The sequence below is a fragment of the Tetrahymena thermophila genome (genome assembly GCF_000189635.1).
Source record: "Tetrahymena thermophila SB210 genomic scaffold scf_8254383, whole genome shotgun sequence".
In the NCBI taxonomy this organism is placed as follows: domain Eukaryota; phylum Ciliophora; class Oligohymenophorea; order Hymenostomatida; family Tetrahymenidae; genus Tetrahymena; species Tetrahymena thermophila.
In genome coordinates, this window is record NW_002476167.1 from 50,971 (window position 1) to 65,305 (window position 14,335).

Here is a 14,335-nt window from a genome sequence, read left to right on the forward strand (position 1 = left end):
TCATTTTTATAGTTTAAAATATGAAAAAATGAAGAAAAAATATGAAATAATAAGATTAATTAATAATAAAAGCAAAAGTTGAAAATAAAATGATGAGTTAAATTAAAAAAGAAAGAACAAAAAAAGCAAGCACAATAAAAAGAAAAAGAAAAATGAGCTTTATTATTGTATTAAATTAGTTTTTATAATTAAAAATATCAAAATCTAAAACAAATAAACTGTTTTTACGGAAGGCTAATTTTCAAATTTGATAGATTAATGCACTTTGCTAAAGCAGAACCTAAGCCTGATGCACCCATTGCACCAATTTTATTCAAACTTTTTAAATATTGAAGAAATAATATATGATTAAATAGTTAATTAGAAGGAAAAAATGAAGAAAAAATATGAAATAATAAAATTAATTAGTTAATAATAAAAGCAAAAGTTGAAAATAAAATAACAAGTTAAATTAACAAAGAAAGAACAAAAATAAGCAAGCACAATAAACAGAAAAAGAAAAAAGAGCTTTATTGTTTTAAATTAGTTTTTATAATTAAAAATATCACAATCCAAAACAAATAAACTGTTTTACTTAAGATCAAGTGTCAAATTTTAGAGATTAATGCACTTTGCTAAAGAACAACATAAGCCTGATGCACCTTCGTCACCAATTTCATTGCGACTTTTTAAATATTGAATAAAAAATATATGATTAAATAGTTAATTAGAAGGAAAAAATGAAGAAAAAATATGAAATAATAAGTTTAATTAATTAATAATAAAAGCATAAGTTGAAAATAAAATGGTGAGTTAAATTAACAAAGAAAGAACAAAAAAAAAGCAAGCACAATAAAAAGAAAAAAGAGCTTTATTGTTTTAAATTAGTTTTTATAATTAAAAATATCACAATCCAAAACAAATAAACTGTTTTTACTAAAGATTAAGTGTCAAATTTTAGAGATTAATGCATTTTGCTAAACCAAAACCTAAGCCTGATGCACCTTCGTCACCAATTTAATTGCCACTTTTTAAATATTGAATAAAAAATATATATATTGATTAAATAGTTAATTAGAAGGAAAAAATGAAGAAAAAATATGAAATAATAAGTTTAATTAATAATAAAAGCAAAAGTTGAAAATAAAATGGTGAGTTAAATTAACAAAGAAAGAGCAATAAAAAGCAAGCACAATAAAAAGAAAAAAGAAAAAAGAGCTTTATTATTGTTTTAAATTAGTTTTTATAATTAAAAATATCACAATCCAAAACAAATAAACTGTTTTTACTAAAGATTAAGTGTCAAATTTGAGAGATTATTACAATTTGCTAAAGCAGAACCTAAGCCTGATGCACCCATTGCACCAATTTTATTCAAACTTTTTAAATATTGAAGAAAAAATATATGATTAAATAGTTTATTAGAAGGAAAAAATGAAGAAAAAATATGAAGTAATAAGATTAATTAATTAATAATAAAAGCAAAAGTTGAAAATAAAATGATAAGTTAAATTAACAATGAAAGAACAAAAAAAAAGCAAGCACAATAAAAAGAAAAAAGAAAAAAGAGCTTTATTGTTTTAAATTGGTTTTTATAATTAAAAATATCACAATAAATCAACTGTTTTTACCCAAGCGAAAGTGACAAATTTTAGAGATTAATGCAATTTGCTAAAGAACAACCTAAGCCTGATGCACCCATTGCACTAATTTTATTGCCACTTTTTAAATATTGAATAAAAAATATATGATTAAATAGTTAATTAGAAGGAAAAAATGAAGAAAAAATATGAAATAATAAGATTAATTAATAATAAAAGCAAAAGTTGAAAATTAAATGATCAGTTAAATTAACAAAGAAGGAAAAGAAAAAAGCAAGCATAATAAAAAGAAAAATTAGCTTTATTGTATTAAATTAGTTTTTATAGTTAAAAATATCACAATCCAAAACAAATAAACTGTTTTACTTAAGATCAAGTGTCAAATTTATGAGATTAATGCACTTTGCTAAAGAACAACCTAAGCCTGATGCACCCATTGCAAAAATTTAATTATAACTTTTTAAAAATTGAAGAAAAAATATATGATTAAATAGTTTATTAGAAGGAAAAAATGAATAAAAAATATGAAATAATAAGATTAATTAATTAATAATAAAAGAAAAAGTTGAAAATAAAATAATAAGTTAAATTAACAATGAAAGAACAAAAAAAAAGCAAGCACAATAAACAGAAAAAGAAAAAAGAGCTTTATTGTTTTAAATTGGCTTTTATAATTAAAAATATCACAATCCAAAACAAATCAACTATTTTTACCCAAGCGAAAGTGTCAAATTTAAGAGATTAATGCAATTTGATAAAGAACAACCTAAGACTGATGCACCTTTGTCACCAATTTAATTGCCACTTTTTAAATATTGAATAAAAAATATATGATTAAATAGTTAATTAGAAGGAAAAAATGAAGAAAAAATATGAAATAATAAGTTTAATTAATTAATAATAAAAGCAAAAGTTGAAAATAAAATGGTGAGTTAAATTAACAAAGAAAGAACAAATAAAAGCAAGCACAATAAACAGAAAAAGAAAAAAGAGCTTTATTGTTTTAAATTAGTTTTTATAATTAAAAATATCACAATTCAAAACAAATAAACTGTTTTACTTAAGATCAATTGTCAAATTTGAGAGATTAATGCACTTTGCTAAACCAAAACCTAAGCCTGATGCACCTTCGTCACCAATTTAATTGCCACTTTTTAAATATTGAATAAAAAATATATGATTCAATAGTTAATTAGAAAGAAAAAATGAAGAAAAAATATGAAATAATAAGTTTAATTAATTAATAATAAAAGCAAAAGTTGTAAATAAAATGGTGAGTTAAATTAACAAAGAAAGAACAAAAAAAAAGCAAGCACAATAAAAAGAAAAAAGAAAAAAGAGCTTTATTGTTTTAAATTGGTTTTTATAATTAAAAATATCACAATCCAAAACAAATCAACTATTTTACTTAAGATCAAGTGTCAAATTTTAGAGATTAATGCATTTTGCTAAAGCAGAACCTAAGCCTGATGCACCTTTGTCACCAATTTCATTGCGACTTTTTAAATATTGAATAAAAAATATATGATTAAATAGTTAATTTGAAGGAAAAAATGAAGAAAAAATATGAAATAATAAGATTAATTAATAATAAAAGCAAAAGTTGAAAATTAAATGATCAGTTAAATTAACAAAGAAGGAAAAGAAAAAAGCAAGCATAATAAAAAGAAAAATTAGCTTTATTGTATTAAATTAGTTTTTATAATTAAAAATATCACAATCCAAAACAAATAAACTGTTTTTACTAAAGATTAAGTGTCAAATTTGAGAGATTATTACAATTTTCTAAACCAGAACCTAAGCCTGATGCACCCATTGCACCAATTTAATTGCCACTTTTTAAATATTGAATAAAAAATATATGATTAAATAGTTAATTAGAAGGAAAAAATGAAGAAAAAATATGAGATAATAATTAATTAATTAATAATAAAAGCAAAAGTTGAAAATAAAATGATCAGTTAAATTAAAAAAGAAAGAACAAAAAAAAAGCAAGCACAATAAAAAGTAAAAAGAAAAAAGAGCTTTATTGTTTTAAATTGGTTTTTATAATTAAAAATATCACAATCCAAAACAAATCAACTATTTTTACCCAAGCGAAAGTGTCAAATTTGAGAGATTAATGCACTTTGCTAAAGAACAACCTAAGCCTGATGCACCCATTGCACCAATTTTATTCAAACTTTTTAAATATTGAATAAAAAATATATGATTAAATAGTTAATTAGAAGGAAAAAATGAAGAAAAAATATGAATAATAAGATTAATTAATAATAAAAGCAAAGGTTGAAAATAAAATGATGAGTAAAATTAAAAATGAAAGAACAAAAAAAAGCAAGCACAATAAAAAGAAAAAAGAAAAAAGAGCTTTATTGTTTTAAATTAGTTTTTATAGTTAAAAATATCACAATCCAAAACAAATAAACTGTTTTACTTAAGATCAAGTGTCAAATTTGAGAGATTAATGCACTTTGCTAAAGAACAACCTAAGCCTGATGCACCCATTGCAAAAATTTAATTATAACTTTTTAAAAATTGAAGAAAAAATATATGATTAAATAGTTAATTAGAAGGAAAAAATGAAGAAAAAATATGAAATAATAAGATTAATTAATTAATAATAAAAGCCAACGTTGAAAATAAAATGATGAGTTAAATTAAAAAAGAAAGAACAAAAAAAAAGCAAGCACAATAAAAAGAAAAAAGAAAAAATAGCTTTATTGTATTAAATTAGTTTTTATAATTAAAAATATCACAATCCAAAACAAATAAACTATTTTTACGGAAGGATAAGTGTCAAATTTGAGAGATTAATGCACTTTGCTAAAGTACAACCTAAGCCTGATGCACCTTCATCACCAATTTAATTGGAACTTTTTAAATATTGAAAAAAATATATATCATTAAATAGTTAATTAGAAGGAAAAAATGAAGAAAAAATTTTAAGTATTTTTAAAGAGGAAAATTTTGCCACTTAGAGCAGTTTCCGAAAGCCAAAAAAGACATATTCTTATATAGCTAATTTTGTTCTATAATAATATATAAATAATATCAAAAAAAAATTTAATCTGATTTTTTGCGAAACTCTTATATAAAGGATATTGGCAATGCGAACTCAATAATATTGTTAACCATTTTTCAATTTTACACGTTTTATTAATTAAAAGGCCTTTCTTTTTAATAAAATCACAGGTAGATCTGTCAGATAAATTCTGACTAATTAAAATAAAAAAAGCAAGAAGGCTACTTAGCATTCAAATTTCAATACCTGGATTAGCAATAAATCAAATAAATTAAAAGAGTTTTAATGCTTTAAATTAATTTTTATAATTAAAAATATAACATTCCAAAACTAATAAACTGCTTTTATTAAGTGTAAGTCTGAATAGCAAAAAATGAAGAAAAAATATCAAATAATAAAAAATGAATAATAAATAATTTAAAATTGAATTGAATTGAAAATTAAGTTAAAATAGCTAAAAAAATTTTGTTTTAATAAAAATCAATGGATAATGATGATAATTTCTAAAACAATAATTATTTATTTTAATAAATAGAAAGTTAAATATATAAAAAATATTAATAATAATAAAAATATTTGTAAAAAGAATATACTTTAGACTAATATGGAGAGACTAATGAGATAAAAGTGATGAGCTTAAAAACTTTTTTTATTAATTTATATAAATTTAAAGGATATTAATAAAAAAATTAAAAATTACTTCTTCTAATTTTTTGTAATATTTAATCTATTATATCATTTATTTTTCTTTTCAAAAATATTGAATATCAAGCAAGCAATTTATGGAATTTAATTAATTATAAATGGATAAAAATAACAAATAAAATATAATAATTAATTATCAAATATTAATTTATAAATTTGGTTTTATGAAGAGATATCACATAAAAATTAATTTAGCATTAATTATTTAATCTTAATATTTGTATTTAAAACATATACTTAAAAATATAGTAGGAATTAAATATGACCAGTTAGTCATATTTGAAAAATTCTAGTAATTAATTAATTAATGTTCTTAAATTTTATAAAAATAATATTAATAAGTAGATTTTTCTGTTTTTGCTCTGTAATTAATAAAATTAATATTTATAATATCTCTAATTATTCTCTAATCACATTAGTTTTTTTTTTGCAAGCATATTTTATTTACGTATATACCGTATTCCCTCGATAAGACCCACCTACGTCAACCGAGGTAGGTCGAAAATTGGATATTTTTGATTAAATATTTTATTAAAACTTCCCCTATTGAATGAGTTATACTCTAGGCAAAATAATTATCTAAAATATTTTTTTAATAAAAATTAAATTATCAATTTGTAGATGAAAAAAATGTGTATAAATTATAATTAAAAGTTTTATTTATTATAAAGCAAACACTAATAAATATATTAAATAGCACATATTTTAATATACTTATTATGTAATTCGTAATAATTATTTAGAATAATTTTGTTTTTAATAAAATCCAAAAAATTGACTCATTAAAGCAAGTATATAAATGCATAAACAAAAAATAATTTTTTTACTATCTATAAAATAGTAGAGATTGAGCATTATAATATTTGATCAACATAATCTTAAATAGTTTTTTCATTTGATTTACAGCTTTTTTAAATACAATTATAGGGATTAGAAGTGTCGTCCTAATCTAAGCAGTTTTTAAAGCAAATTTTAATATCTGTAATCATATTAACACAAGTAGAATTTTATTTATTACAAGGTGAAATTAAAACATTTTAGCACATTTATAGTTTTTTAAATTATCTTGACTTTAATTTAAAATCCTCTTTCAATGAGCAGTAAGACATTTTCATTTAAAAATTAAAAGTTGATGGGAGAGTAGCTTCATGAGAACAATTTTATTAGAAGCACCAAGCCTAATCTGAGTTAGTAATTTATTAAGAAATACACTTTTTTGCGCATTCAATAAGAAGATTTGATTAATTAATGCAATTTTTATCCTTTTTAGGACAAATTGCTCGCTTGGTACTCATGCATGTTTCAAATTATGTCGTAGCTCTAACTATATACTAAATTAAAAGACCGTTTAACATAATACTGTTCAGCTTCATGGTTAAATAATTATTCTTCTTAAAAATAATTGCAATTTTTTAATAATTTCTAAAATATTGTTTATACAAACAATCACTCAGTATAAATTGTTAAAATAAGTACACCCTATCTTTTTGATAATTTACTATTAATATCTGTAGTCTTTTGAGCTGGCTAATATTTATATTTTTTAGAGAAAGCTAATGACTAGAAATTATTGGTAAAAATTTTTTAATTTACATTACAAACATAAAGTTAATCTTTTTTTATTATATTTATAAATTTAAAATCAATATTAGTAAAACATATATTTTAATAAAAGCAAAAGATAAAATAAGCTTACCTCTTTGTATATATTATCATTCCTTTTGGTATTTTTTCATCAAAACAAAAATGAGAGATGAAATTTAAATGCCGTTTAAAATATTAATTTATTTAACTTTGATTGTGAAAATACAAACATTATTTAAAGACTTTATCTTAGAATTGATTAGTATTATTTTATTGTTTAGCTTAAACAACATAGAAAAATTAATCTACTTTCTTTAGGCAAATAATAAATAGGTCTAGGATTTTTAAGCTTCTTTCTCTAAAACAAATATTCAAAACAATTAACTTCCTTAATTCAAAGCATTAAATGATAATATTATTTATTTATTTTACTAATATTTTAATTATTTGCAATCTTAATTTTATAAGATAAAGCTAAATTAATAGAATTTACGACAATAATAATAAATAATAATTATTATCTTTAGTATTATTAAAAATTTTGAGTATTTAATTTAATCAAATTACTAAATATTTTTTAAATAAATCCAAGATAGCTATTTAAAATATTATATAAAATGATAATGTTACATTTCAAAAATATCGAATAAAATATATGAATTATATATATTTGAAGATAGTGTTAGAAAATTTTTAATTTAATCAAGAAAAGGTTTGATATGTAACAAAAAATAATAAGACTATAAATTTTTAAAATAAAAAAGTCTAAATAATTAAAAAGAAAACTTTCTGATAGATGTTTACTATTTTTTGTTAAGTACTTTTATTACATTTTTTAATTACAAATACAATTTTTAATAATTTTTTTGAAGTGATGCTTAAGAAAAAATTGTCAATCTTTTATTGCTTATAATAATTTAAACAAAATTTATTTTACTATTTTGAAGAGAGGATTTAGTTAAATACTAAAGTATCTTTCATTTTTTATAAAATAATCTGATAATAAAATATATCACAGCAAAAATAGCATTTATATTAAATAAATTAATACATAAATTATTTAATGTAAAGGATTAAATTTTACTTTTTCAAAAACTCTTTTTATATCCTGCTATTTCTTACATTTTTTTTTAAATTACTAAGTTTGGTCTTAAGTGGATTTGCTTGTCTTAATATATGAAAATTTATAGTATTATAATTTTGTAATAAAAAAAATTAATTCATCTATTTTTGATTCAAATAAATTTAAATATTATCAATAAGTTATCTCATTTTTATCTCATCAAATATTTTAAACTATTTTATAATTCTAATGCTTAAAATACATGCTTAAAAATCAGATTTAAAAGGTAATCTATTTTTGATAATTTTTTTCTACTTAAATTAGTAATAATATAATTAATTGAAAATAATTTTGAATCTTATTTTTTTTTATTAATCCATCCAAATATTTTCTAATCTTTCTTAAATCTATCCTCATCTATTAAATTCACAAAAAATAAAAAAATTTTTATATAAGGAACACAAAATACTTTTCAATTAAACAAATATCAAATTTATCTTTATATTAATTGCTATGAATAAATTAAAATATGAAATTAGTGGGTATGAGTAGTTAAATGTAAATATTAAATATTACTAAATTTTTTATGAAATAAAAAAACCTAGACATAAATAATTCTGGATAATACATAAATAACTTTGGCAATAAAACAATATTTTTTTCAAATCAAATCTACATAGATTATTGTAGTTTGGTATACTTTTTTTATTATGTCTTAATAGGGTTAAAATCAATTGTGTGTTAATTAAATGCATAAACAATTCATATAATTAAAATTATAAAATTTTTATATTAAATTAGTTATTAATTTATATTTAATAATAAATATTTTTTATATAGTTAATTACTCAAAATATTATCTAAATTATTTTTTAACGTATTCTATTAATAGTTTCTACTGTCTTAAATATTTATTTAATAAAAATTAAATTATAAATTAGATAATTAAAAGTGTATTTGATATTAGACATCCTACCTACTGATGTAAAAATAAATATCTTTATTAAAAATCAATAAAACAAAGTACCTATTTTAATCAATTAAATTAGATTTTATAAATAATTTGAAATTTTTATTTGAAAAAATTAAATTCAAAAAATGGTTTCATTAAAATAAATAAATAAACATATAAACAAAAAATATTTATTTTATAATTATCTACAAAATAGAAGTGATTGAGCATTATAATATTTGATCAACATAACCTTAAATAACTTTATCTTTTGATGTACAGTTTTTTTATACACAATGATAGGAATTAGATGTATTGTCATTATCTAAGCAGCTTTTAAAGCAACTTTTTATATCAGTAATCATATTAACACAAGTAGAATTTTTATTATCGCAAGGTGATATTTGCCCATATTAGCAAATATAAAGATTTTTAAATTAGTTTGACTTATTTTTAAAATCCTCTTTCATTGAACAATATTAAATAAGCCTTTAATAATTAAAAGTTGCTTAGAGAGTAGCTTCATGAGCACATTTTTATTAGAAGCACCCAACCTAATCAGAATTAGAACTATATTAAGAAATACACTATATTGAACACTCATAAATAAGTTATTCTTAATGGATGCAATTTTTATCGTTATCAGGACAAAGCGATCTTTTGGTATCCGCAAATATCTCAAAATGTGTTGAAGCTCTCACTAAATACAAAGCAAGAAAACAATTTAATAAAACACAGTGTAGTTTCATCACTTAGTACATTTGCTACTTAATTATTTTTGTTAATTTATTAATAATTTCTAAATTATTGTTAATACAAATTAATCACTTGGTATCAATTATTAAAAGTAATATATCCTAACTATTTGATTGATTATTTTTATCAATTTAATCTGGTAAAGTATTTGAGCATTTTATAGTGAACTAGTAAATAGTAATAAATACTCTTAATTAATTTTACATTAAAATTATGATGTAACTCTTTTTTATTAGATTCATAAATGTTAAATCTATATAAATTAAATATTCATACTAATAAAATCAAAAGACATAGAAAATAAAATACTCATATTCTTGATGGTTTCTTGAAGTATTTAAACATAAAGAAAAATTAAGAATTAAAATTTAAAAGATTTTTCAAAGATTAATTAATTTTAGTTTTGACTGTAAGAATAAAAAAATTCAAAAAAAGTTTTACCTAAAATAAATTAAAATTTTTAGATTATTTAGCTTGGATGATATAAAAAGAGTAATCTAATTTTTTATGGTCAAATGATAAATAGACCATCGATTTTATTACTTCTTTCTTTAAAAAACAAAACAATTATTAAAAAAGATAAATTTTTGAAAAATGAACACCTTCAATTACTGATTATTTATTAATTTTATTCATAATTTTTTAATAAATTATAAACTAAGTTCTAAAGAAAAGATATTTTATACAAAAATTATTGTTATTATTATCATCATCATTTATAAAATTAAAAATTTCTAGTTTTCTGATTTTCAAAACCAAATTCTTATATATTTTTTTAAAACATTTTAGTATTTGTGTAAAATATTAATGTAATTTTAAAAATAATTATACTCTATCTACTCTAATTATTATCCTCAAATACAAATAATTATTTAAAGAAAATGTAAGAAAGTTTTAATTAAATCAAAAAAAAAAAATGATTCGAACATAATTAAGGATATAAATTATCTTAATTTAAAAGTCAAAATAATTCATAAAAAACAGCGTTTATTTCTTCATGTTATTTTCTATTTAAATAAGTAATATTATTATATTATTTAAGAACAAAGTCACATTTTTACTAATTTTTTTGAATGGATGTTTAAATAAAAAAAATGTATTCAATTTAATTTAATATTAGTAAAATATGTATTGATTTTGAATTTTATTAAATTTTCTGATACTTTCATGTTTATCATTTAATAAAAATATTTGATAGTAAAAGTAATATAAATATTTGATAAAATTATGCTATTAATATATAAATTGAACAAATAATTTTATATCTTTATTTGTTTTATAAAATTCACTTATTTTTTTAAAGAGGAAAAATTTAAATGATGTAAATAGCTTTTTTCAATTTATAGCTTGAATAATTTATTAATAGCTTAAAAATTTACTAAAACAAATTTAAAAAAAAAATATTTAAATTTTGAGCTATATTTGACGATGTTTTTTCAATCTAATTTAAATAGAAAACAATTATTGAAGATCATAATATTTTTTTTTAACTTTTAATAAAAAAACTAAGTTGTTAAAAAATCATTTCCATTTATTTTATATTACATTTCATAATAATATTTATCTAATTCAAATAAAAAGCTACTTTATAGACATTTATTTTATCTTCAAGTTTCTTTTTTGAACAAATTTAAATTTAGTTGGTATGACTTGCTTAAAATAGAAAATAAATATTATTTATAATTTTATGAAATAATAAACATTAAGGCAACTTTTTTAATACATATAATTTCGGTATAAATAATAAATCTATTCTAAAACAAATCTTAAATATTTTATATAATATTTCTTTCATTTTTACCTTAATTATTGAAACAAATTGTGAGTTTAATTTAATATATATGCCACTCATATTAATAAAATTATAAAAATTTTATTTTAATTTAGTTGTTTGGTGAATATATTTTTTTAATATTTTTAAAAATATTTTTGATTAAAAATAAGGATTTTGCATTTCATAAAAAGTTGTGAAAAATACATAAATCTTTTTAATATGCATTTCTGTTATTATCGCATAAAGTGTTCCTATTGTATTGATAACAAATCAGACTCAATGAAGAAAGTTTAAAGAAATCTCAAAAATACTTAAAAATTTCAAAAAGTTAATTCAACTTTATTAGCATTAATTAAGTATCATTATTAATGAATTCTTTTTTAGTTTAAATTAAAATTTAGCTTTTTATATATTTAAAATGTGCTAACATATTTTATTAATATTTTAGGAGAATTAATTACTGTCTTAAATATTTTTTTAATGAAAATTAAATTATAAATTAAAAGATTAAAAAGTTTAATAGATATTAGAGATCTTACTGATGTAAAAATAAATATCTATTTTAAAAATCAATAAAGTATAATCGATTTAAAATGGATATTATAAATAATTTAAAATAGATATTATAAATAATTTAAATTAGATATTATAAATAATTTAAAATTTTTTTTTGAAAATATTAAATTCAAAAAATGGCTTCATTAAAATAAATAAATAAACATATAAACAAAAAATAATTATTTTGTAATTATCTACAAAATAGTAGAGATTGAGCATTATAATATTTGATCAACATAACCTTAAATAATTTTTTCATTTGATGTACAATTTTTTTATACACAATCATAGGAATTAGATGTATTGTCATTATCTAAGCAACTTTTAAAGCAACTTTTTATATCAGTAATCATATTAACACAAGTAGAATTTTTATTATCGCAAGGTGATATTTGCGCATATTAGCAAATATAAAGATTTTTAAATTAGTTTGACTTATTTTTAAAGTCCTCTTTCATGGCACAATATGAAATGAGCCTTTAATAATCGAAAGTTGTCTAGAGAGTAGCTTCATGAGCACATTTTTATTAGAAACACCCAATCTAATCGGAATTAGAAATATATTAAGAAATACACTTTATTGAACAATCATAAAGAAGTGATTCTTAATGGATGCAATTGTCATCATTGTCAGGACAAAGCGATTTTTTGGTATTCACACATATCTCAAAATATGTCGAAGCTCTCAGTAATTACAAAGCAAGAGAAAAATTTAATATAACACAGCACAGTTTCATGGTTTAGTAGCTTTACTACTTAAATATTTTTGCTAATTAATTAATAATTTCTAAATTATTGTTTATACAAACAAATCACTTGGTATCAATTATTAAAATAAGTATTTCCTTTATATCTATCTATTTGATTGATTTTTGCTATCACCTGTACTATTTTAATCTAATAAAGTATTTGAACATTTTATAGTGAACTAATAAATAGAAACAATCACTTAACTAATTTTGCATTAAAATTAGAATGTTAATCCTTTATATTACATCCATAAACGTAAAATTTATATAAATAAAATATTCATACTAATAAAATCAAAAGACATAGAAAATACAATATTCGTATTCGTGATAGTTTCTTAAAGTATTTATAAATAAAAGAAAAATTAAGAGTTAAAATTTAAAAGTTGTTTTCAAAAGATTAATTAATTTTAGTTTTGACTGTAAGAATAAAAAAATTCTATAAAGGTTTTACCTAAAAATTAATTAAAATTATATAATTATTTAGCTTGAATGATATAAAAAAAGTAAGCTAATATTTTATGGTCAAATGATAAATAGACCATCAATTTTAATACTTCTTTTTCTAAAAAAACAAAATTAATATTAAAAAAGATAAATTTTTGAAAATTGAACACCTTCAATTACTGATTATTTATTTATTTTATTCATCATTTTTTAATAAATTACTATCTAAGTTCTAAGAAAAAGCTATTTTATATTAATATTATTGTTATTAATATCATCATTTATAAAATTAAAAATCTTTAGTTTTCTAATTATCAAACCTGATTATGAAATATTTATTTTAAAAACATTTTAGTATCTATGTAAAATATTATTCATTTTAAAAATAGTTATACTCTACCTACTCAAATTATTATCCTCAAATACAAATAATTATTTGAAAAATATGTAAGAAAGTTTTTAATTAAATCAAAAAAAACTTTGATTCGAACATAATTATGGCTATAAATTTACTTAATTTAAATGTCTAAATAATTCATAAAAAGCAGCGTTTATCTCCAAGTAATTTACTATTCTAAATAAGTACTATTATTATATTATTCGATAGCAAACTCAAATTTTTAATAATTTTTTTGAGTGAAAGTTAAGGAAAAAAAAATATTCAATTTGATTTAATATAAGTAAAATATGGATTGATTTTGAATTTTATTAAATTTTCTGATAGATATTTTCATGCTTTCTTTAATTAAATAAAGAATATCATTTTATAAAAATGCTTGATAGTAAAAATAATATAAATATTTGATATTATTATGTTGCTATATATGTAAATTGAACAAATACATAAACTAAATTTAACACTTGCAGTCATTATTTGTAAACATATTTTTAAAATTTAATCTGATGTAAGGCATTTCTTTATATCTTTATTGGTTTTATAAAATTCACCTATTTTTTTGATGAGGATAAATCTAAATGATGTAAATAAGTTATTTCAGTTAATAGCCTAAAATAAACTTAAAAATGATATTTAAATTTTGAGCTTATTTGATGACGTTCCTTTCAATCTAATTTAAATAGAAAACAATTTATAAAATTCATATTATATTTTTTTATATTTAAATAAGAATAATTAAATAAAGAAA

General features: G+C 18.9%; 4 protein-coding genes across 4 annotated transcripts; all 4 read right to left on the bottom strand. All coding sequences in view use genetic code 6, as the record gives it.

Moving 5' to 3' along the window:
• Window positions 1–197: 197 nt before the first annotated feature.
• TTHERM_001225665 (cyclic nucleotide-binding domain protein) lies at window positions 198–4,085 on the bottom strand (the record flags this gene model as incomplete). The annotated part of the gene is made up of 12 exons (XM_012800109.1): window positions 198–318; window positions 575–664; window positions 917–1,006; window positions 1,269–1,358; window positions 1,611–1,700; window positions 1,947–2,036; window positions 2,295–2,384; window positions 2,641–2,730; window positions 2,989–3,078; window positions 3,326–3,415; window positions 3,673–3,762; window positions 4,015–4,085. 12 exons carry the CDS (start codon window positions 4,083–4,085, stop codon window positions 198–200), a joined length of 1,092 nt encoding a protein of 363 aa, XP_012655563.1.
• A 1,632-nt stretch (window positions 4,086–5,717) lies between these two features.
• On the bottom strand, window positions 5,718–6,202 carry TTHERM_001225667 (hypothetical protein; the record flags this gene model as incomplete). Its single annotated transcript, XM_012800110.1, has 2 exons — window positions 5,718–5,886; window positions 6,135–6,202. 2 exons carry the CDS (start codon window positions 6,200–6,202, stop codon window positions 5,718–5,720), a joined length of 237 nt encoding a protein of 78 aa, XP_012655564.1.
• Window positions 6,203–9,058: 2,856 nt separating this feature from the next.
• Window positions 9,059–9,667, bottom strand: TTHERM_001225669 (transmembrane protein, putative; the record flags this gene model as incomplete). The annotated part of the gene is made up of 1 exon (XM_012800111.1): window positions 9,059–9,667. One exon carries the CDS (start codon window positions 9,665–9,667, stop codon window positions 9,059–9,061), a length of 609 nt encoding a protein of 202 aa, XP_012655565.1.
• A 2,467-nt stretch (window positions 9,668–12,134) lies between these two features.
• TTHERM_01225690 (hypothetical protein) lies at window positions 12,135–12,767 on the bottom strand (the record flags this gene model as incomplete). The annotated part of the gene is made up of 1 exon (XM_001024445.2): window positions 12,135–12,767. A coding segment is annotated over one exon (633 nt), but the record flags the coding sequence as incomplete, so codon positions are not given.
• Between the last annotated feature and the right edge of the window lie 1,568 nt (window positions 12,768–14,335).